The 24,236-nt window shown below is 58.8% G+C and overlaps 1 protein-coding gene across 1 annotated transcript in view; it reads left to right on the forward strand.

The window, feature by feature from the left end:
- Positions 1-8,177: 8,177 nt before the first annotated feature.
- The window catches only part of TMPRSS6 (transmembrane serine protease 6), a 44,531-nt gene continuing 28,472 nt past the window's right edge, over positions 8,178-24,236 (forward strand). The window contains exons 1-6 of the mRNA XM_004700710.2: positions 8,178-8,256; positions 15,019-15,221; positions 17,822-17,955; positions 19,066-19,133; positions 19,607-19,791; positions 20,082-20,123. Of these exons, the coding sequence (XP_004700767.1) occupies positions 15,020-15,221; positions 17,822-17,955; positions 19,066-19,133; positions 19,607-19,791; positions 20,082-20,123 (631 nt within the window). The 5' untranslated portion in view covers positions 8,178-8,256; position 15,019. The remainder of the gene's footprint in view (positions 8,257-15,018; positions 15,222-17,821; positions 17,956-19,065; positions 19,134-19,606; positions 19,792-20,081; positions 20,124-24,236) is intronic.

A 24,236-nucleotide genomic window follows, 5' to 3' on the forward strand; every position in this document is an offset into this window, starting at 1 on the left:
GGGTTAGAGAGCCCGGGGCTTTTGTGGGATGTCCTTTTAATAATCTGTGTGTACCTGCTATGCCATTGTTATTATAATATTTTTCTTTTCATCGACTGATTTTTTTTTGTTTAACTACATCTATTTAAAGAAAAATCTCTGTATTGTGCCTATAAACTGAAAGACTGACGTGCACCTTAAATAAAAGGCAACTGTCAAAAGAAAACAGGGGAACACTGTTTCAAGCCCTTGCGCTGGGAACTCTGCTCTGCGGCATGGTTAAAGCGGGAAATTAACATGCATTGGGAAGATGTTGAGGGTAGGCTAGCCTAACTGGAGACTCGTTCCTCAAGAGAACGCAGATTTGAAAAGGGAATGCCTTTCTCACAAATAGGAGTCTGGTTTGTCCTCGTCCGTGTCCAAACATGGTCTGAAATGGTCTCATCTCTGTAGTTCACTGGTTCCGGGTTCACAGGAAACAGTATCCTTGATGGAGAACAGGCAAGGCAATTCCTGGCAGGTAGAACAGACCACACCCCTGCCTGGCAGACAAGGCTAATGGATCTCGGCCTGAGAATTGACTTGCTGGCGGTAGGTTCCCTTTGGTGTTGGCTCCTTCGGCAACCTCTTGAGTGCCGTTTTAGAGTCTGCAAGCCCCCTGGCCTGACTAGACCAAGCACCCGACAACCTCTTTGGACCAGATTATCCTCCAAGTTCCTCCCACCGAAGGAACTCTCCTCATGCCCAAGGGTCCCCCTCCGGGCAGGGAAATCGAGGCAAGAAAGCTAAGCCCACCATGCCTGGCAAAAGATCTGAGCTGGCTGACAGCCCAGTAAGGGGACGCCTTGCACCAGGTAGAGCTGGAGCAACAGGCTGGAAACCCCAGGCGCCCATGAATGCGAATGTGGATTCCAGGCGCTGGGCTAGGAGGGAGCAGCTGGCAGGGGTGGAAGGAGAGATGGGCCTGCCTGGGTCAAGTTGCAGGACAGTGAAGCAGCAGCTGGGGATCAGGCTGCCTGGGCCCCCCTCTGAGCTGCCAGGTGCAGAGTGGAGCGCTGGAGGCAGCAGGCAGAGCCGGGCTGAGAGCAAGAGGAGCAGAGGGGAGAGGGCCAAAGGCTGGTTTCCTCTTTGGTGGGCTGGACCGGTTCCTTTGCCCCGCCAGCTCCTGCTCCAGGCTACGTCCAGTGCCCACCATTCCCAAGGAAACTGTGGCAGGGACCACCCTGGGCGAGCATGAACAGTCTGCCTCTCTTCTCCTTCTCCTGGACATGCCAGGTAACTTCAGGAAAGTTCAGGACACACATCCAAAACATAAAAACCTGGGCCCCCGACACACGGGCTGCCACAGTGGGCGTGGACATAACCGTTGTGAGGACGGCGCAGGACCGGGCAGAGTTTCCCTCTGTTGGGCACAGAGTTCATAGCTATGAGTTGGAACCAATTCAGAGACACCTCACAACAATGTCTCTGACACTTCCCTGGGCATTGTCTTTTGGTCACCCCCAAATGACTCATCGAGGGGTGTGTGAGAACACACACACACACTTTGCAGATCAAAACGTGGAGGCTCAGAGAAGCTGAGACAGGACGCTAGTGGGGAGTAGTACAACCTGGATTCAAACTGAGATCCCTCTGGATCCCAGAGTGTGGGGTCCTCTGCATGGAGAAGGCAGCACAGGAGACAGTTGTACACATGGGAGCTGGGGGAGTGGGGGGAGATAGCAAAATTCCATTCTGAGCTTCCTGTCAGCCAGGTAGAAAACGGTGAAGCGTCCCGGGTTTCGTTGACTGTGGTCGCGGGAGCAAGGGGAAAGGGCTCTGGGGAGTTCGGCAGGTCAGTGGGGCTAGACAGCGGCAGGAGAAGACTGAAGGTGCTACCCGCTTCCTCTGGTCTCCTCCCTGCCCCTCCTTAACAGTACCCCTCTGGCCCCTCCTCCACCCTCCCTGGACTCCTTCCACTAGCTGGTCCCAGGTTTCTAGTTCCCATCCCCATGGGCCGCTTCCATGAACTCTGTCCACCCCCCACCCACCCTGCCAATCCTTCTGCTTCTGAGCCCTAAAGCTGCTCCCGCTAAGGGTGCCATGAGGCCGCACCACACGCCTGGTTAAATGTCCAGTGACTGGGGGTGATAGTCAAACCCCTTCAGGTGAGCATCTCACCTTGGGTGCCATCCGCAGTTGCCACCTGCTCTTGTGCTTCAGTTGCCCCACCTGTGAAGGGGGCAGTCAGCCGGGATGGTCTCTCCGTCCTCACCTAACACGTGTGGTTCCAGGCCCCGCGCGGAATGAGGCCTGTGTGTATTTCACGTCTACAGCTGGTGGCCGGGAGGTGGCCAAGGTTGCTAGGGACTCCAGTTAGCACCTGCTGACCCCTGGGTTTGAAGCAGCCCTGCCTTTCAAACAGTGCACCCCAGACAACTACCCATCTTTGGACCCCTCATGGGCATCACCACTCTGGGGCGGGGTGCATTTGGATTTGCCCCCAGTTGGGTATCCTGCATCCTCCTATGGCCTCAGCTAAGCGGCCTCTGTCCGAACCATCCGTCGTGGTGACCTTTTGGTCTCTCCAGACCCTGGATTTAGGGACACCAACACCCAACGCGAACCCCTCTGCCCTGGATCCCATGCTGTCTCATGCCAGTTCCACAAGATGTCTAAGGTCGGAAGCTGTAGCGGAAGCAGACAGCCACACGGTTCTCCCCATGGAGCAGCTGGGGGTTGAGCATCATAGCGGAGTGTTTCACCATGTTCTACCAGGGCTCCCTGGTTCTGGAGGCATGCACCGGCGCCCACTGGCGCCCAGCCGATCTGACTCCTGGCCACCCAATAGGACAGAGTAGACCTGCCCCTGTCGGTTTCCGAGGCCGGGACTTTACGAAGTAGTAAACCTCGTCTTTCTCCCCATTCTGGAGATGCAAACCCAAACCCAACTCACTCCCTTCGAGTCGATTCTGACTCATGCGACCCCACGGGACGGGGTGAAACTGCCCCTGTGGGTTTCTGAGGCTGTGGGGGCACGGGGGCCTTGGAGGGCCGTCATGGGGCAGCCATAGTCCTGCAGGGTCTTGTCAATGGTTTTGGTGGGCCCCTCCCCAGGGCTTTTGGGAAGGTCCCCAGGGTGGGATCCAGGCAGGGCCACCTGGGCTGCCTCCTGCCTCTCCTGCTCGTGGTCGCCAGGGCCCAGGCCACCGTGTCCTCCCCTCCCCGCCCTGGCCCCCTTCTCCTCACCTCTTCTCAGCTGTGAAGTGGGGTGAGGGGTGTGAAGGAGGAGGTCTGTCCCCTTAAGCGGAATTTATGACCTTAGCATGTGGCGGGTTCCCTTATCCGCCCTTAGTATTAATAACTCACTTGATCTTCATGACAGTGCCTTGGGCAAAGGCCCATCCGGACCCCCGCCTTACAGAGGGAGAAACTGAGGCTCAGAGTCAGTGTGGGCCCTCCTCCCCACCCCCACCCCCACCCCCAGGAGTCTGAGTGGTGGTGTGGTTAGCTCACACACCAGCTGGGTGCATGATAGCTTGTGAGTCTTGTTTCATGCAATCTTGGAGCAAGTCATTGGGGAGGGTGGGTGGCTGGGGGTGAAGGGCAGGGAGTCTGAATCCTGTTTCAGAGGTGAGAAAATGACACACCCCGGCCCCCTGAGAAGGCAGTGGTGTGACTGAGCCAGACCACAGGGGTCAGTTTGGCAGAAGGGGGCCTGAGAACCTGGGCTTTCCACCCTGGGCTCCTGCAAGGGGGGAGGGAGTGTTGATGAATTCGAGGCTCTAGCACCAAGGGCCCACTCCCTGGGACAGCCCCGGGACAGCCCCTCGGCTGGCTGGCTGAGAGATGTTTTCCACCAGCGAGGTGTGACATCACAGAGTGGGGTCAGGCAGGGGCACCGGCGGAGGCTGGGTGAGAGCGAAGCAGGAAGGAGGGCAGTCGAGTTGGGGGAGAGGTGCCTGGTTCCCGGAAGACAGGACGCAGAGGGGAGGGAGGCGTGGGCAGGAGGTAAGCATGCCCGGCCAGCTGACGCTGGTCATGGGGATGGGCCCAGCAGAGTGCCATCCCCCACCCCAGCTGGGGGAGGAGGAAATGGCCAGGTGGAGAAGCCGGATACAGACCCTGAGGGTCTTCTGAGGAGCCCACCCCCATGCACAGCCTCTTCACAGAAGCGCCGCCCCCCCACCCCCCCATCCCTCAGGAACTGGAGAAGGCATTAGTGGCACCTTCTAGTTGGGCGGGAGGGGGTGTGTGTAAGGCTTATCCAGCAGGATGCTGGCCGGGTGCTGCCAGCCTCAGGATCGTGGGTGCTGTCTGGGTCTCAGAGAGGAAGAACCTGCCCTCGGAGAGACGGCCTTTCCTTTACTCGGCACACATTGGTCCTCAGTAGGCCCGGCAACCCTGCAGGTCCGAGTCTGTCTGTGAAGAGATTGCCAGGCCTGTCTTACGCAGCGCCTCTGGGCATTTGTACCCCAACCCCCTTCTGCTGCTATCAGAGTCCCCGGTTTCTACAGGAGGACACGGAGACACAGGAAGATTAACTAAGGAGGCTCATCGTGGGAGGGTCCAGATTCCCACTCAAGCTTCGGACACCAGCACCTGTGTTTTCACCCCACGCCACAGCAAACGCTCCTGGAAGCAGCAGTCAGGAGATCACAAGACGTGCTGCCTTCCGCAAATCTGCTGCATGGGGCCCCTTTGGAGTATCGAAGAGCAAGGATGCTACTTTGAGGCGTAAGGTGCACCTGACCCAAGTCTTGGTGTTCTCCATGACGGTGGGAAAGTTGGACACAGAATAAGGAAGCCGGAAGAAGAATGGAGGCATTTGGATCGCGGTGCTGCAGAGGAATGTTGAAGTCCACGGACTGCTAACAGGACACACCGGGTTCCCTTGGAAGAGGTATGGCCAGAGTGCTCCTTCGAGGAAAGGATGGCGAGATTTGGTCGTGCATACCTTGGACTTGCTGTCAGGAGAGCTCGGGCCCTGGAGGAGAACATAAGGCTTGGTGGCATAGAGGGGTGGTGACAAAGAGGAAGGCCCCTTCAGGAGATGGATTGACACAGTGGCTGCAACAATGGGCCCAGCCAAAACATATGCGAGAACGGTGCAGGGGAGGGCAGAATTTCATTCCGTCTCCACAGGAGCGCTAGGGGGTGGAACCCACGCAGGGCCACCTGGTAACCACAGTGGGAGGCAGCAGGGAGGAGTGGGGTCTGTGTGACATTTGCCCCCGGGCAGAGTCACTGTTGATTTGCGGCCTGGTTGGGAAAGAGGCCTGGGCCGGTGGATCTTCTGATATTGTAAGGAGATACTTTCTATCCCAGCGGCTCTCCAGCTTCCTCATGCTGAGACCCTTTCATACAGTTCCTCATGGGGCGGTGACCCCCAACCATACAATTGTTTTCGTTGCTATTTCATCACTGTCGTTTTGCTACTGTACAAATCACCATGTAAATATCTGATATGCAGGATGTATTTTCATTGCTACAAATTGAACATCATTAAAGCATAGTGATTCATCACAAAACAACATGTCATTATATATTGTGAAATATTTATTTCTAATAATAAATAGGGAAAATTTTTTCTTGAAGCATGGTGTAGCATGGGTAACAGTCTTCACGGCGGGTACGCATAGGTGGGCGTATCTGCAGTGGACCCACCTGGAGACGGATAGAAGAGCAGTGTCTCGGTTCCTAAGACCATCAGAAATATGGTCTTGGGCGACACCTGTGAAAGGGTCGCTTGACCCCCAAAGGGGTCGAGACCCACAGGTTGAGAACCGCTGCTCTATTCAAATGTCCTGCTTTTCAAACATAGGCTAGTCACATAGAAACAAAAAGCAAACAAAAGGCAGTAGAGCCAAATGGAATGTGAGTGCCGGCCTGGATGGAGAGAGGAAGGGAGGTGAAGAGACCCCATTTTCAAGGGGATCCTGGAAGAGTCTCCTCCCTCCTCCCCCCACCCCCAGGCCGGTCAGGACTCTCTGGGCATCCCAAGCCTGGCCCAGGGGATAGACTGGATGTGTTGGGGTAAAGGATTGTGGAAAGAATGAATGAAAGGAAGGAGGGAAGAAGGGAGGGAGGGGAGGAGGGAGGACTAGAACCCAGTTCAGAAATCCAGGACATTTAACTGGAAGCCAAGGGAGACAGAAGGGGCCATGCCCACTGGCTTTCAGCCCCACCCAGATCTATGGGTGCTCTTCAGAAGGGAGAGGAGCTGGGGTGGCCCAGCCACACCCCAGGACTCAGCGGGAAAGGGCAGTCCGAAGGAGGCTCCATGGAGACCTTCCATTCCCTCAGACCCTCATCCTTAGCGGGCAGGCACCGGGTCTGGATCTGAGCTGCCAAGGGTGGATGGGGTTTGGCTGCAACCTCATGTTTAGGTTTTAAAAAGAACAAGTCAGGACTGGAATCCTTGTATCCAGGAGCAATGAGATTGTCCTGCCATTGGCTGGTTGGGGACAGGATGACCTCACGCTCATGGGTGGCCTCCTAAAGGCCCCAATTCCACACAAGGTTGTGTTCACAGGTCCCGGGTATGAGGCCGTCTACCTGCCTTTTTGGGGAGCATCAGGCAGCATCACTCCCTCAGTGTGACCGCTCTGACGATGGCCGGACCCTGGGTGGCTTTGCCCCTGGCTGGCTCCCCGGCCCTGCCTGGTTGGGCCCCATGACCCCTGGGTCTGGCATCTGGCCCAGGTTGGGCCTCTGGGGGGCTTGACACCTGTTGGATAAGCGAATGTGGTGGGTGTTCCTCCAGGGGCCCTGCAGGGACAGCAGGTGAAGAGCAGGTCAGGGGCCATGGGGACCCCTCACTGTCCCAGCCAGCTGCAGAGGCCCGTGGGAGCAATGAGGGGAGCCGGCCTGCAGCCATCATGTGCAGAAACTAAAGGCTCAGGCGTGGCCTGAGGACTGGGTTTAGAGAGACCACAGTCGGGTCACTGCCCACACCCCTCTCACCTCCCAGCCACCCGCCCCGCCTCTGACCAGTCCATTTGACACCTGTGTAGACAGGGATCTGAGCCCTCTCACAGAGCCCACCCTCACAGCCCCTGAGCTCCCTGGGGCTTCCCGCCCTCACCCCCACTCCCGTCCCCCAACCCTCTAAGCACTGCAGGGAGAGGGTCAGCCCAGCAGAGGACAGTCTTCCACACAGGAGGACCATCCCTGCAGGGTGACCGTGTCCCTCCATGCTTGTGTTAGTGCTGAGACCTACAGGCCGCTGACCCACAGAGTGGGCTGACTTGCAGTTGGAGCAGGCAGGTGTGTGTGTGTGTGTGTGTGTGTGTACACACGTGCTCTCCCTCTCTCTCCCCAGCCTGATTTCTCCTCTTCACAAGGTAGAGCCATCGCTCCCATCCCGGAGAGCAAGCCAGAGCCTCTGTTCAGCCAACCGGCTTCAGACATCCTCTCCTTGCAGAACCTCTGTCTCTTCTTCTGTTGAGTAGCGACATATATTCCCACCTCCAGGCTGCCCCTGAGGTCTCAGTGGGATGATACGTCTGAAAAGGGACGGGTCAGGGTCTGCAGCCTGTCAGTCCCCATTGTGTTATCCCCCAGGTTGATCTGACCACCATGGTTCACTCAACACTGTTCTGGAACAAGACCGATGAGGTCTTGGTCCTCCCAGGCCTCCCAGTGGAGCAGGAAGGGCGGGGCCAATAACTAAACCACGAAGAGTGTGTATTTCAGAAAAGAAGAGCTGCAATGTGGGGGTGGGACGGGCTGTTGGAATTCTTGATTCTGGAGTGTTCTCTGGGTTGCCAAGTTCGGCCCTCCCCAACCCCCCTGCGCTGCTCCTGCACGCCCACCGTCCTCCCCTCCATGGCACACGACAGACACCTCCAGAAAGCCCCCAGTAAAAATACTGAGAGTGAGCCGTCAGCTTTGTCTGTGGACAGAGAGTGCCCACCAGGTGGCTCTGGGACTGGGGGCTAGAAGAAGGCAGGACAGAGTCACCAGGCAACGGGTCTCAAGGGAGAGCTCAGCTCTCCTGCACCTTCCTGCCTGCCTGCCTCCGGGGTGCCCGTGGGGCGGGGCGGGATGGGGCGGGCACTGCCTGCCTCCTGCCTGTTTACCTGGCTCAGTCACAGGGCCATTCCAGACCCAGCGGGAGGCTCATGGAGCTCGGGGCCACAGGCCACAGGGGACAAGGGCCAGACACCCTGGCCATGACGCTGGGCCATTGATCTGGCGGCCGGGCAGGGAGGGGGTGGGAAGACCTTGGCCTGGACAAACAGAGGCTCCTGAGGAGGCCGTGGGCAGGCCCAGCACTACCTGCTGCTTCACCAGGTAAGGGGGAGGGGGGCTCAAGGACAAGGGACCAGGATGTGTCAGACAGCCTCAGCTCGGGTGTCCAACAGGAGAGCTGGCCCTGGATCCCCGGAGCGTGAGTGTCCACACTGCTCTGAGGCCAGGCCTACTGGCCTCATTGGCCCGAGTGAGGCGGGGAGCACAAATTTAGGCAGTAACAGAGTGGGCCAGGAGGGCAGGTGCGGATAGCAGGGGCCAGAGGAGGGGCTGTGGGGACTGGCCTGGGAGGCCAGGGGTTGCAGGGAGGTGGGGGGCCCAGACAGGGGGTGGGGAGAGGCCTGCTTTGCTGGGCAGAGCACCCCACTCCTGACCTGCAGAACTACAAGACTGCCCCCACCTCCAGCTTGAATGAGCTCCGGGTGCCCAGGTGCAAACCAAATCATGGGGTCCCAGGCTTGTCCTGTCCCAGGTGCAGGGTGGGTATGAGTTGGCATTTCATGCATGTGTGTGTGTGTGTGTGTGTGCGTGTGTGTGTGTGTGTGTGTGTATACACATATGCCTGAGTGTGTGTGCGTGACACTGTGTGGACACGTGTGAATGGGTGTGTGTTTGTGTGTGTGAGCATGTGTGACTGTGGTGATTTATGTCTGTGTGTGTGAAGAGAGTGTACCCATGACTCTATGTGACTGTGTGTGTGTGCCCGTGACTCTGTGTGTGTGAGTGTGTGAGTGTGTGTGTGTGACTGTGTCTGTGTGTCTGTAACTGTAACTATATGTGTGCCCGTGTAACTCTGTGTGAGAGTGTGTCGGTGTGGGAGGGAGGTGTGTATCCAGGAGTTTATGTGACAGATAGGTATATGTGCACCCCGGGGTCCTGGCTTCCTCTCAGGTTTGTAAGACAAGCCCCACCAGTGAATGGTTTTAAGGAACAGACATGGCTTTTTCAGTTGTTGGGAGGCTAGAGGTCTAAAGCCAGGCACTGGCTGGGAAGGTGGGCGCTCGGGCACGGGAGCAAGGCTGCTGCGATCTCCGGTCTCCGGCAGGCCTCTGCCTGCCCCTCTGTGCGCACCGGTCCCCGGGGTCTTCCCTGCATTCTCTGAGCGGGACCCGACCCGGCTGCGTTTGGTTCGGGAGAATGCTGAAGGGGGGGTGAGTTAGGCTGGGTCTGTCAGAAGCCAGACTGGAGATGCTGTGTGTGTGGATAGAAAGAGTTGACACGCTAACTATCCCAAAGGGCTAGGACCCCTCCCCTGATAGTCTCAGGGACCTAACAAAGAAGCCCCTCTTTCCACACAGGGTTCCGTCCAGCTTACTCTGTACCACTCAGTGTAGCCCCATCTCTGGGCATCCCTGTGGGAGGGTGCAGATGCGGGGGAGAGATTAACCCTCATTCACTCACACTCCGGGACTCACAGCAGGTGCCCTTGGCCTCTCCGAGTCATGTATCGTTCTGTGCCTCAGTTTACCCAACTATTAAAGAAAACCAAACCAAACTCACTGCCTTTGAGTCAATGCTGACTCATAATGACCCCCTGGGAGACCGTAAGTCTGTACAGGAGTAGAAAGCCCTGACTTTTTCTCTAGGAGTAAGTAGCTGGTGGTTTAGAACTGCTCACCCTTCTGATCGCAGCCCAATGCCTAACCACCACACCACCAGACATTAAAATAGAGGCAGCAAAGCAGCCCCCCAGGCTGCTGGAGGCTGCCTGCTGGGGACGGTGTAAAGGCTCCCTAGAGCAGGCCTGGCACCCAGTTGGAGTTCAGTGGTTGCTGGGTGAATCTGAAGGTTTCTCTCCCAGGGTTGGTGCTGCCCCACCTGGCAAACTCGGCCTGGATGGTCAGAGCATCTTGTGGGAGGGAGAGGAGGGCCAGGGTTGGCTCCAGGAGCTCAGAGCATGGGAGGGTCATTTAGGGTCCAGGGAAGGCAGTGCAGGGGTGGGGAGGCTGCAGCCTTCTGGAGAGCTGTCAAGAGGAGGTGCTCAGAACTGGGGCCTGAAGGTCCCGGGAGCTTGATGAGGGAAGGCTTCAGGAGAGCAGAGCCCCAGGAGGAGGGAGCAGGTATGCCAAGACTTGACAGGGTTGACATCCAGAACTTCCAGGGTCTGAGACACAAAAGGCATGCTGCTCTCTGCCCCAGGCCCGCTACCATCCTTGGTCTATACATGTCTGTGAGTGTTCTTAGTCTTAGAACTGATAACCGATACATGCATTGCCATAGACCTGATTCTGACTTCCAGAGCAGAAGTACCTTGTACACTTTGGAGACTGATCACCTTTGCAGGAGCAGAAAGCCTCCTCTTTCCCCTCAGGAGCACAGGTGGTTTCAAACTGCTGACCTTGCAGTTGACAGCCCAACACATTACCTACACGAACCACGAGAGGTCCCTCACGACGCAATGAGAGTTCCCCCTTGTGGGGAAGGGGAGCCCTGGTGGTGTTGTGGTTATGCGGCTGGGCTGTGATCAGAAAGGTCAGCTGTTCCAAAGCACCAGCCACTCCTCAGGGAAAAAGACAGGCTTTCTACTCCTATAAAGCGTGACTGTCTCAGCGGCTCCCAGGAGCAATTCTACTCTGCCCCAAGAGTCAGCTTCCGTGTGAAGGCAGAGAGTTGAGTTGGAAACAGGAAGACCGAGGAAGAACAGGTGCATTTCAATATACAAAGTACCAGGACAAACCGATCTGTCTGGGCAGAAGTAAGGCCAGAAGGCTCCTGAGGGGCAAGGATGGCGAGACTCGGTCTCTCGGATGTTGGACACGTTGTCAGGAGAGACCAGGCCATGGAGAAGGGCATCGTGCTTGGGAAAGTCAAGGGCAGCGAGAAGGAGGAAGGCCCTGGATGCGCTGGACGGACACAGCGGCTGCCACAATGGGCTCCGGTGCAGGGACACTGGTGAGGATGGTGCAGGCCCGTGCCTAGAGAGGGTCGCTGTGGGTCAGATGACTCGATGGCTCCTGACAACAGTAACAAGACCTCTGACCAGCAGCCCTGGTGGCACAAGGGTTAAGGCCCTGGCCGCTGATTGAAGAGCGAGAGAGAACAAGTTTGCTCCATCAAGATGGTCGCGGTGGGGCGTCCTGTTCAGTCCTGCGGCCTCTCTAGGAGGCAGAATGGACTCTGTGGGCAGTGGGCTTGGTGTGTGGTTTAGGTCCCAAGAAGTGCTCTTGAGAACATGCCACCGGGAAGGGACGCGGGAGAGGTGCAGTGGTCAGAGAAGGCCTCTCTGGGGAGGTGGCCCTGAGCAGAGAGCTGAAAGAAGAGAAGGGGTGGGCCTCAGGGTGAGTGCAAAGGAAGAAGGTTCCAGACAGAGGGAGCAGAGAGGGCAAAGGCCCCGAGGTCGGCACGTGCTGGGGGTGCTGAGGGTGCAGCAAGGAAGCTTTGGAGCCTGTTCCAGGTGACAAAGGGGAGCCCAGGGGCAATGTGGCTGGGTGACTGGCTGGTGCTGGCCTCCAGGTGACGGAGGACAGGGGTGGTGGGTTCTGAGGTCATTGGGAAGGTTGAGCTGCAGACTCTGCAGACGGGTTGGCCCCTTGGAAGCACAGGCAGCCGTAGGACGGCAAAGGCAGGTGGCCTCTCGCCACCACGGTGGTCCAGACTGGAAGAGCAGCCGGGTAGGAGCTCAGATTGGGCTGACCCTACCCTACGCCTGAGACACCCCCTGCCCGTCTGCCCTAGCTCAGGCTTCACCAGCCCTGCCTCCTGGGGGCAGTGAGAGGCAAGGACAGAGCTCTGGACACCACTTCACTCATTCATTCAGCCATCAGTCATGCATTCACTCACAGGCACTGGAGGGGAGCACAGCACAGGTCCTGTCCAAAGCACCAGCCCCTTTTGAAAGGGAGGGACAAGAGTCTGTGTACTCATCCGGGGCTGGAGGGGGTGGGGACTCAACAACTCAAGCTCTGGGACCCATGGCACCCTTCAGACAGGGTCCCAGGGTCTGCAGGAGACAGCATGTGTTGGAAGGTAGAGCTAGAAAAGTGGAGGCGGGGAGCAGGGGGATGGGCAACAGGTGGGAAGTCCTGGCCAAGGAGGCAGGAGGCAGGTGGCTGTCCCAGGAGCGATGGTGACCCACTTGGGCTGGGAGTTGTCTGAAACAGGGTCCCCTGAGCGCCTCAGGGTCCCCCAGAGCATGCACCAGCGAGGGAGAAAAAGTCCACGAGGTAGCGGCCTGGCCTGGGGGATGTGGCAAGGGACGGGTGTGGTCACTGAGGATCCTGCTGGTGTGCGAGGCAGTAGAACCCAGTGGTCAGGGGACTGCTCTGGGGATGGATGGCTTGGGTTTACAGATAAGTCTGCTGCTCTCGACGGCATGACCTTTGGCCCCGCTTCTCTGGGCCCTTGTTTGCGTCCGTCTGCCTGTAGAATGGGCATGGTGCGGTCAATGTGAGGCTCACAGAGGCCCTGGGTGGCACTGATGGTTTAAAGCTACCCCGAGTGACCTTGGAAGAAATGCCTGGTGACCTGCTTCCATAAAGTCGCAGGCGCGGGACACCCCCCACCCCCATGTGGTTCTCTGCACACGTCGGGGATGAGGGGGGTGGCATGAGTTGAAAGGCACGGGAGGGCAGCCGCTTTGTGTTGGGAGTCTCATGACTGTGGCAAGGTGTATGTGAGAGAACGTGTGCCCAGCACCGGGGCAGAGCAACATGGAGCCGTAGCTCATCAACGTCCCCTCTTGTTGTCTGTGGGCCCCTGAGTCCCCAGGGCCCTGTGAGTCACCCAGAAATAGCTCCTTGGTGACCCAGACTCAAGAGGAATGCTGGGCGTGGCCTCTCTGGGGGCAAGAGGGGGCCAACAGAGGGTGGGGCTGGCCCATCGCCCAGCTTGCTGGAATCTAGCCTCTCAGGGAAGGCTGCAGGGGACACAGGTGACCAGCCCGGGACAGAGGTGGCTCTGTGCTGGACACTCGTGGTCTTCACCTCTCACACACCTCTTCCTCATCAGGAGCAGGGAGATTCATGCTCCCACCCAGCATGCATCGGGCCTTATGGGCCCTGAGTCTTGTGGGCAGTGGGCAGGCTGTCCACTGGATTATAGGGCATGCACCATCACACACACACACACACACACACACACACACACACACAATCACTGTCATCGAGTTCATGGAGACTCATGATGACCCTATAGGAAAGTGTAGACCTGCCCCTGTCGTTCTCTGACCCTAACTCTCGAGGCCAGTAAAGCTCCGTCTTTCTCCGAAGGATTGGCTGGTGGTACAGAACTGCTGGCCTCTCCCATTGCAGCAGGATGTGTAACCACTATGCCACCAGGCTGGCCCCAGGAAAACTGGCAGGATAGGCCCCCACAAATGTCCCAGGTTGGGGGCAGGGAATCCCAAGCCCATTAAGAATCACCGTAACCTTGCCCTTCCTAGGATCTGAATATCTGGGGGACCCTGGAGAGGGGGGGTTGGGGGGGGGGAGGGCTGTGTCCAGAGGAGGAGGGCAGGCTCACATGTCCACCTGGGAGGACTTGGAGCATCTCAGAAATCCCATCTTCCTAAATCCCACTGTGTAAGTGTCCACGCTTCGACACAGTCCCTAGGAGACAAGTCACTGGTACCTCCTCCAGCCACCTCCCTTCTGCACCCACAGGTGGGTCCCAGCCCGAGTGGCCACTGACAGGTGTGCTGAGGGGAGTCGGATGGTGGAAGGGCTGGGAGTCCGCTCTGGCCTGCAGAAAGCCCGTCCCAGAGACCAAGGAATTCTCTAGCCGCTGCACTGCTGAGGATGGGGAGGTAGAAGGGACCGCTGCTGGGCTCGCCCAGAGGGCTGCCACTCAAGTCTCCACATACAAGGCAGAAGTGTGACTTGTTCCCCAAACAAGGATCAGCCTGAGTCAGAGGGGACAACAGAGAGTGAGACACCGGGGCTCACCTACCCCATCCCCACCGACCTGCTGGGTGACCCTGGGCCTGAGGCGCTCTGACCTCCGTTTCCTCATCTGTGGAGTGGGGCTGGTGGTGAAGGTCAGGGATTGACGTCACCCCTGGACAGCGAGGACAGGGGCACCTCAGGGTGGGGGTGGAGGGGGGGGGCTAGGATACTCCCGGGTGGGCTTCCCCGTGCACTCAGAGGCCAGCTGGTTCACAGAGCCATCGGAGTCTGAACACGTGTGACCATGTGACGTGAGAACACAGTGGCCCCACCTGGGGACGGTGGTCCCCACATCCCTGGGTTCCGAGAGGCAACACCCCTCAGCTATCAGCATGGGCCTGAACAGATAGGAGTCTTTGCTTCCTTGCTCCCCAGCAGGAGACTCTGCGGGGCTGGAGTTGAGGTGGTTGGCTCGGGAACTCCTTGGGGAATAGAGGAGCATGGGGTTGATGAGGGAGCTGACACGGTGGGCGGCTCTGCTGGGCAAATGTCCCCAGCAGACTGGACACCGGGCCAGAGCAGCCGGCTCATCAATGTCGTGTCACCCTCATCGTTAGCTGCCCTCGCGTGCACTCTGACGGAGACCCTTGTGCCACCCCGCTGTCCTTTTCCCAGGAACAGCCGGCCAGCACAGTCAGTTTCCTCCATCCTCATCCCGTCGCTTGGTTCAGGCCCCCTCAGAGCCCAGGGGTGTGGTGTGGCTGAGACAGCAGGGTCCCCAGCGTGCCTGCACCAGGCGGCTAGCTGGCATCCCTCCTCCGCGAGCAGGGCTCAGTGCCCACTTTTAAAGCCCTGTTGCCTGGGTTGCCATCCTTCTGCCCCCAGGGTCGGTGCCTCCTGGCTTCTGAGCACCCTCGGCACTCAGTGAAGGCTGCTTTGCCAGTGCCAGGCAGCTCCCAACCTGTCGTCTGCTTCCCCGCAGGATGTCCAGGGCGGAGGCCCCCCGTATGGCCAACGGGCAGAGCTGCGGCAGCGGTGGCGAGGCTGAGGAGGCAGAGCCAGAGGGCATGCTCAAGGCCCCCAAGGCCACCAAGAGGAAAAGCGGGTACCACCTCCGCCTGGCACCCCTGTGGCTGGCCCTGGTCCTGCTGGCCCTGGTGGGGTTCCTGCTCTGGTATTTCCTAGGTAACCACGCGGGTCTGCCAGGAGGGACACTTGGAGAGGGCTCTGGGTGACCGTGGGGCACCGCAGATGAGCCAGGAGTCCAGCTTCACCAACGCCTAGCGGCGTGCCGGGCAAACTAACTTCACCTCTTGGAGCCCCTTCCTAGCCTAAGACATGACAGAGCTGTAGGCCCCCTTTGCCAGGTCTGCTGGCTCAGCTCCGTGCCCTGTTGCCAGGTCTGCTGGCTCAGCTCCGTGCCCTGATGCAGCCAGCTGTGAAGTGGACCCAGTGCCCTGTGCTTGGGAGGACAATGAGAGTGTAAACACTGCCTCCCCTGCCCACAGCCCTCCTGGGCTGCCCCAGGGGCTCTGAGGCAGCTGGGCTCTCCTGGTAGATGCCCGTGGCGCCCGGTGCCCAGGTACCAATTAGTCACCTGCTCACTTGAGCCCAGCCTAGAGCTTCTCCAGGGCGGGGGCCACAGTGCCGTCACCTCTGCGGCTACCAGGCCCAGCATAAAGGAGAGGCGAGGGGGGGACCCAGGCTTCAGGCCCCTCCAGGGGGGTAGTCTTCCTGCCTGCCCCAGTGTGGGCTCTGGGAAAGGTGGGCTTGGAGTTGGGGAGGAGCTGACTCGTCGCATCCTGGACTTAGGACCTCCCACCCCCGGTATTCCAGTTCCAGGAACAAATGGCTCATGCTCTGGGCCCATCTGTTCATCCATCCTCCAGTGTGCACTGAGCACCTACTGTTCTCTGCCCTAAACCTCCCGGAGGAGCCTATACCTTCTTCCTTTGGACCTTGGTGATGGGCAGAGATGGAGAAACACATGAGCTGGGGGTCGTGAGCTGGGGGCTGTGCTCCGGGGCAGGCTGATGCCGTCAGAACCGAGCCCTCTCTCCTGGGTGCCAGGCTTGTCCCCATGCCCCCACCCTCAGATCTCAGATGCGACACTTAGGGTCGAGCCTGGTGTGTGTGCAGAGAGATGGACCTCAGAGGGGGCCAGGGGAGCCAGGGGCAGAAACAACCCACCCTGCCTAAGAGGTCAGTGTTGGCCCTAGCTAAGTCTTCTCACAGGGTGTGTGGGTGGGGGTGGGGGCGGAGTTTCAGGCCCTTGGAAAGGAGTCAGGAACCCATGTTGGAGCAGCTGTTAAAGAGAGCTGCCTAGGCACGGTTCCCGATGACATCATTGTGGTGGTGGGCTGGAAAGAGAGCTGTCTGGATGCCCCCCAGGCCCCCCAGGAGAGAGTGAGGCCTTGCAGAGAGGAGTGGTGAGGGCCAGGCCGGGGCAGGCATAGGAGCCTCTGCCCTTCACCCCCGGAAGGAAGCCAGCACCCCAAATAGCGCGGGGCTTCGGGACCTTCCCGGGCAGCGCAGAGGGATAATTAATCTTTAGGGTAAACCAAAGGGCGGGGCTCGGCTGCCTGAGGTCTTTCTCAGCAGCTGAGGCTAATTGCTCCTGATTCCTGATTGCGCACCTGGGGTGAATCCCCCTGGGGAAGCAGGGGGACCCCAGGGGCCTAGGACCCTGCGACAAGAGCTCCTAAGGCTTAATGGGGAAGCTACATCATCACTCCCAGGACTGAGGGTCCAGGACACTCGTGGGAGATTGTGTGGCAAGACGCCCAGCCAGCTGCCCCCTTGTCCCCCTGGTAAAGGCCCTCCAGGCACCAGGTCCCAGCCCCACTGCCTGCCAGGGCCCGGCACCAGCACCAGCACAGGCTCCAGCACCCATCTGGGTCCTGCACGTGGCGCTGTTCCTACCCTGTGTTGTTCCGTCACTGTCAGATGAGACGGCCCCAGGTTCCTTTAGACCAGGATGTGTAGCTGGCATGCGCTAGAGACTAGGTGAAGAACAAGAGACTAGGTGAAACCCCGTTTGTGGACCTGGCGCTGGAAGCCACCCTGTGCCCATCCGCCAGCACCGAGCTCCACAGAATGGAAATCCCATGATGCTTGAACTTGCTCACTGGGCAAAGATCAAAACCCTGCTGCCCCCTCGCCCCACATTCTTCCACCCAAACAGGCCGTTAGTGCCTCATCCTTCCCAGAATCCTCTGCTCAGCCTCGGGACCTTTGCTCCTGTTCTTCCCTCTTCTCCAAAGGGCGTGGGTCTCAGTGTCTCCTCAGCCCTCAAACCTCAGCTCCAAGGTCCACCCCCTGGTGCAGGACAGGTACCATTCAGGTCCCGTGACCCTCTGTGACACAGATGTGACCGTCACAGCGGCAGCGCCTTGCTGCTGGGGTGACCAGGGAGACCCGCCCCCCCACCACAGCCCCTGCTTGGCGAGGGAAGGAAGTAGACAGGCTTTCTCAGGGTCTTCACGGCTGGGCCCATGGGGGTGGGTTCCTGGCTTTATGCCAGTCACCTGGGCCTGCCCTGGGTCAGTCTCAGGTCAGCTTATTCTCCCTGGGAACCTTTGGGACATCATCCATCCAGGGACCCCTCTCCTCCCTGACACGTTGGGGCCGGTTTGCCTCCGGGTGCCCCTTGGAGGACTCTGAAAAGATGCTGGTGCTTTGGTGGCTGGGCTGAGGGGGAGGGGCAGCAGGTTCTCCGCGTGGGGGATAGGGCCCTCCTGACAGCTCAAGGCTCCACACTGCTTTTGCTGTCCCTTCCCGACCAGGGTACAAGGCGGAAGTGACGGTTAGCCAGGTGTACTCCGGCAGCTTCCGCGTGCTCAATCACCACTTCTCCCAGGACCTGACCCGCCGGGGTTCCATCGCCTACCGCAGGGAAATCGCCAAAGCCCAGAAGATGGTATGGAAGACTGGAAGGGTGGGAGGTGGCCAAGGGGGCGGGGTGCTGGAGGGGGGGGGGCAGGGGGTCTTCTCAGGCCACGTTGCACACGCCCTGGACTAGGCGTGCGGAGGACAGTCTGGGTCAGCCTGAGGAGCCAGAGACGGCACCGGGGAGAAGGCACGTGGGCTGTGGACAGAAGGCAGTTCTGTTCATTCCCTTGACTAGGGCGGTGGCCTTAGGAGAGTGAGTGGGGTGTTGTCAGGCTGTGGGGGCCCCACCCCGAGCCCTGGGCCCTCAGCTCTCCTACTTTACGGGTCACGGGTCATAGGTGTGGAAGAGGGTCTCTGCAGCCAGCCCTGCTGCTCGTAATCCCTGGTGGGCTCGGCCAGCAGGAGGCTTGTGGGGAAATTTTCCTGCGGGGAAATGCTGCAGGGGCTGGCCCTTGGGGGAGAGGGCAATTCTGGGCTGCACCGCACCCTCTCCTACAGCCCCCCAGCTCAAGCGGCTCATCAACCCTCCTCCACGCTCCTGGCTGCTCTGCCTGCACACCTCCCACTTTCCAACTGGGGGGGGGTGTCCCTAAAGGCTCTCCCAACATGCCCAAAGCCCCTTGCTTCACCTCCCCCACTCAGTCTATTTCTTTGGGGACCAACCTGAGGATTTCTGCGACCTCGGGTGTGTGTGTGTGTGTGTGTGTGTGTGTGATGAAAGCACAGGTGCTCTCTAAGTGGCCTGGGGAGCTTCCTGAACCCACCTGGAATATGTGCCCAGACCAACCAGTGGCGCTCGCTGTCCAGGCGGGCAAAGAGGGCACTCAGGCTTTGCAGTGTGGATGAGCGACCTTCCAAGAGGGGGCACGAAGGCTGCGGACATTGGACTGGGAGTGAGGTCCAGAGGGGGCAGTGCCTGGCTGTGCAAGAGAGGGGACGGAGGGGCGGAGAGGGTGTGAGGTCAATGCCTTGGCTCGGTCATTGACCACCTTGTGAGCCCAAGAGAGCCGCCCACCACCCTCCACGGGATTCCCTAGCCCCCTCTGTGAAGCAGGACTGCCAGGTGGGAAGGTGGGTGGGGGGAGATCTACCCCGGGAGGGGGGGGCTCCACAGAGCTGGTGGTCCTCCTCCTCACAGCTCCAGGCACTTATCGCCAGCACCCGCCTGGGGCCTTACTACAACTCCAGCTCCATCTACTCCTTTGGGTAAGTGGCCTTCGGATCCCCGCAGCCTGGGACTGCCTCAGAATCAAAGTGTGGGGGGCAGTGGGGTGGGTGCCCTGTGGGAAGCTGCTGCAGCATGCTCACATGGAAGTGGGGAAACTGAGGCACAGACCATAAGGGATTTGACTTCTTGTGTCTGGCCGCATACCCCGGGCTGGTGACACGTGCTCATGGATGCACTGGTGGAGGCGCTGAGGGTGAGGTAGGGGCGTAGGCTCTGGGGTCGGCCATTCTGATGTGCACTGTGCCAACCTAGCCCCTTTGCCTCAGTTCCCTCACCTGCAAGATGGGCCTCGCGCAGAGCTTGTGGGGGAAGGCAGTGGGGAACTGCGGCCGGGCTGGCACAAACACTCAATAAGCCTGAGCCACCGTCGGTTTGGGGGTCGTAGGACCAACCAGGCACGACCTGGGCCAGGCTGCGAGCTCCTTCCCTGCCTTCTCTCCACCTGTCTTAGGGAGGGCCCCTTGACCTGCTTCTTCTGGTTCATCCTGCAAATCCCTGAACACCAGCGGCCATTGCTGAGCCCCGACGTGGTACGGGCACTGCTGGTGGAGGAGCTGCAGTCCTCCGGGAACGGCTCAGCCACAGCGCCCTACCTGGCTGACTACGAGGTGGACGCCGAGGGCCTGGTCATCTTGGGTCAGTACTGTGGGGCGGCATGCAGCCGGCAGAGGGGTGGGTCCGGTGAGCCGCAGAGGCAAGGCCTGGGGAGGCGGCCGGGGTTCCGGGCACTGCCAGGAAGGCCTTCCAAGTCCGAGGGACCAGGAGCCAGGAGGGAGGGGCAGAGGGGACTGAGGGGTCTGGGTACCTCTCAGACAAGACTGGCACTGACGGTCTCCGCTGTTTTGAAATCCGGGTTTTTTGCCTTTGTGGGTATATTTGTGTTCATTTGTGCTTGTCGTGTTCCTGTTGTGTTTTATTTTTGACAGAGGCCAGCGTGAAAGACCTGGTTGTTCTGAATTCCACGCTGGGTAGGCGACTTTTTCTGTGCCCCGCTCCCTCCCCACCCCTTCCTTTCCAGTGGCGTTCTTGGCTCGGCCGAGGGCCACGTGATTTCTGTGGTGGGTTTGGGGATCCCTGGGGTACCACCTTGAAGGGTGCAGAGCAAGGCTTGGGCAGGCGGGGGGCCGGGGAGTCCACGTGTGTGGGTGTCACGTACGTGGGTGTGCCTGCGTGAGGCTTTATATCAATGTGACTGACTTTCTCCCACTGACTCCAACTCGCCATGAGCCACCCTCTCCTCAGACGGGTGATAATAACATTGCCAATTCCAGGTAGAACAGTCACTTGGGGGGTTTAAACACGTGCATTGGCTTGGTTTTTTGGTGGGTGAACAGTCCTGCCATATTCAAGTTGCTCCCCCACTCTGCCCACCTCCTGTTCTTTCTCTTTCTCGGCCAGGCTGCTCTGCCCGCTCTGAGCCCCCTTGCCTCCACTCTGAGGCCATTGCTGGGTTCCCTTGGCTCTGTGCCAACAGGCCACATCCTTCCAGCTGAGCCCAGAGCAGCAGGGCAGCAGCTGGGCAATCCTGCTGTCTCACACCAGGGGGTACTGTTTGTGCGGCAGCTGGCGACCCTTAGGGTGGCACGGTGCACCACCTGTGCGGCCCCACCCCGGACACTCTGGAGAGTTTCCACCCAGAGCAACCCACTCGCTGCCAAAGAGTCGATACCGACTCTTAGCGACCCTCTGGGGCAGGGTAGAACTGCCTCTAAGGGTTTCTGAGACTAACTCTTTGCAGGCGTAGACAGCCTCCTCCTCCTCCCCTGCCTTAACCCACACCACCACCCTAACTACAACACAGCTCACTGCCCCCAGGGGCATTCTAACTCATAACCACTCGGTAGGACAGACTGGAACTGTCTCTGAGAGTCTCCTGGGCCGGAAATCTTTACGGGAGTAGAGAGCCTCGTCTCTCTTCCATGGGGTGGTTTCCAACTGCTGGTCTTACCGTAGCAGCCAAAAAACATAGCCCACTACACCCCCAGCTCTTTACAGCACCACCAGGGCTCCTAAGTTAGTAACAAAAATTGTTTTTTTCTAACCCAACAAACTCACGGCCATGAAGCAGATGCCAGCTCATAGCGACCCTATAGGACACGGTAGCATGTCCCCTGTGTGAGTTACTGAGACTGCAAATCTTTACAGGTGTTAAAAAACAACAACAACAAAATCCCATCCTTTTCCCAAGGAGTAGTGGGTGGTTTCAGACTGCTGACCTTGCAGTTAGCAGCCCTGGCTCGTAATCACTACGCCAGCAGTTCGTAGCACAAAGGATGCTGGAATGAGGTTCTAAAATTAGATCCCAACTGGTCAGCGTCCTGTCGAACCTTGGAAAGATCGCCCGTGGGGTTCTTTTCTACTGAATCAAAAGCAGGTGCAGCTTCTACCGTCTGGGGAAAATCAACATCTAAGTTGGAACCCCGAGTCTGGGACCTGATCAATAAGTAGCCCACATGGTGTTAGACAGAGAACTCCCGCTCCCTCAGCCGTAGAGGGGCGTCATTGGACAGAAGTTAGGGCAGAGCCTGTGAGCCAAGAAAGGGTCTTGCGCCCGTAAGTGGCTAAAGCATGCAGGTGTGGAAAGTTGTTTTCTCTCTTGTTGGAGAAGGACCCCCTCTCTCCCTATCTACCTTAGACCTGCAAGGGGGTTCTTGACGCGTGCGCGTGCAAACACTGAAAGATAACACACATGACCGATACAGAGTACCTGGTTCCCAACCATCACCCATTTCCATAAAAATCCCTGTTTTCCAAAACAAAGACCTTGCATCTGGCAGCGAGCAGCCGGTGTTCCGGTGCCTCGGGTCCCTGGTGCTGGGCTTCTCTGGGTACCTGCACGCAGGCTGTGGGGTCGTCAAGGTCCTGGTGCTCCTGAGACCCTACTGTGCTCTCAAGAGGGAGTGACAGAGAGAGAGGCCCGCAGGAACTCCTGACCCTTCAGTCCCTCAAAAGGTTCTGTGTTGAGAAACCTCTTGGGACCCGTGGTGGGTGGCCTGGTGGGGGCGCTCCTCATGGGCATTGTTTGCTACATGTCCCCATGGGGTGGGGTGGGGGGCACTTCTCAGCCTTAGAGAGCTGGTTATTGCACCCCCAGACAACCCCCTGTCATCTGCGGTCCACAGCAGACTCAGGGTTCAGAGAAACCCCTGGGATCAGTTAGAATGCAGAACGCACAGGCTTCCCATGCAGACCCAAATGGGGTGTCCGGAGAGCAGGGCTCACGAGATGCAGGTGGCCCAGCCCCCCCCCCCGAAACTCGAGAGTTTCTCAAAGTGAGCAATATTGTCTCCTGGTTGGGGGGGGGGCTCTAGAAGGATCCAGGGGGGCAGCAGAAGCAGAATGCTACACTTTATCCTTGGTGATGGGCTAAAGGACAGATGCTTTTCATTGTCTGGAGGTGGGGGTGCTGAGTGATTCCACTCCCCCCCCTCCCCCCGAAAGGAGGCTGTCAATCAAATACATTTGAGATCCCAAACCTCACCGCTGCCACCAAGTCAATGCCAACTCCCAGGGACCCCATAAGACAGGGTGGAGCGGCTCCATGAGTTTCAGAGACTGTCACCATTCGTGGGAACAGAAAGGCCTTTCCCCCGATGAACAGCTAGTGGTTTCAAACGGCTGATCTTACGGTTAGTCGAAACTGCTGTGCCACCAGAGTCAAAACAGAAAGCCAGCCAACCCCTGTGTACTGGCCGTCCGAGCCGAGCCGGCGTTCTGGGGACCTGCTGCTGCACGTCACAGCCTGGCCTCTGGAGATGCCTTCTGGGCTCTCCCGTGTCAGCCTTGAGCACAGGCCCCTTTGGCTTCTGGCAGCTCAGGGTGGCCCTCAGGGTCAGCCAGCCAGCGGCCCCAGAGAGAAAAGGACATTGGAGGGGGTCAATGGGGGGTGGAGGGCAGGCACCTGGTTATCCTGCCCTGGCCACCCTTGTTCAACCTTCCTCCTTGCTGGCATGCTAGTGGTGAGCTGCATGCCCCTGGGCACTTCGAGTGCTCCTGTGTGCATGTGTGCACACCCCGTAGGCATAGGTATGGCCCCGACCTTGGAGCCCAGGATAGCTCTCCCATCCATGGCTTATCCTTCTAAGTAAGGGGTCCCTGGAGCCCCCACACCAAATGCCTGGGATATCCCTGCCTTCCCCACCCACCACGCTAATGCTCAGAGTACTTCCTCTCTGCCCAGCTCTTCTCTTGTGCCAGGGACATCCTAGGCACTGGGGCCCCGTGGGCAATGAGGCACATAAACAGATCCTCGCAACGAGGGCAATGCTAGAATAGAGGCCCCAGAGAGCCCAAAGGGAGGGAACTGGGCTGCCCCGGGGACAGAGCCAGACACCAGGGGAGGCACTCCTAGGCAGGGAAGGCGCATGTCTCTGAAGGGAGGCCCCGCCCAGCGTGCTGGGAGCCCAGAGGGGAGCAACTGCTCCTAACTTGGGGATCCAGGAAGCATTCAGAGAGGAAGAAACAGCAGGCATGGGCCTCCAGACTAGGGGGAGGAGAGGGGGGCCATTTGTCCAGTCCACTCAGAGGGGAGGGCACTCTGGATGGAGGGAATGGGGGCACAAAGGCTGGAAGGAGGGATGTGCCAGGTGCCTGGACCCCAGAGGTGTGCCTTCTGGAAGCCCAGAGACCAGCATGGGCCTCTCCACTTCATTAGCCAAAGAGCAAAAGGGGTCATTCAACCGTGATCACAAAGGGGGGAATACAGAACAGAATGCCTGCCTTGAGCATTGGGATCAAAGGAGCCCTGACAGTATAGTGGCGCTGCTAACCACAAGGCCAAGAGTTCGAAACCACCAGCCAGCCTGTGGGAGGACGATGCGGATTCCTACTCCCATAGTGATTTACTGTCTCGGAAACCCACGGGGGCAGTTCTGCCCTGTCTCATCGGGTCAGTTGGAGTCAGCAGAGACTCGATGGCAGCGAGTGTTTCTAAGGGGTCAAAGTGACAAAAACAGCACGGAAGATTAGCTAGGAAGCCCGAGGGCAGTGAGTTTACATTAATGGGAGAGGGACAACTCGGAAACAGAGGGGGGGGTGGGAATGGCTGTACACCTCACAGCATGCCACCAATGCCGTTGACT

The sequence above is a fragment of the Echinops telfairi genome, unplaced genomic scaffold (genome assembly GCF_000313985.2).
Source record: "Echinops telfairi isolate 266 unplaced genomic scaffold, ASM31398v2 ScPeMD7_2;HRSCAF=8, whole genome shotgun sequence".
In the NCBI taxonomy this organism is placed as follows: domain Eukaryota; kingdom Metazoa; phylum Chordata; class Mammalia; order Afrosoricida; family Tenrecidae; genus Echinops; species Echinops telfairi.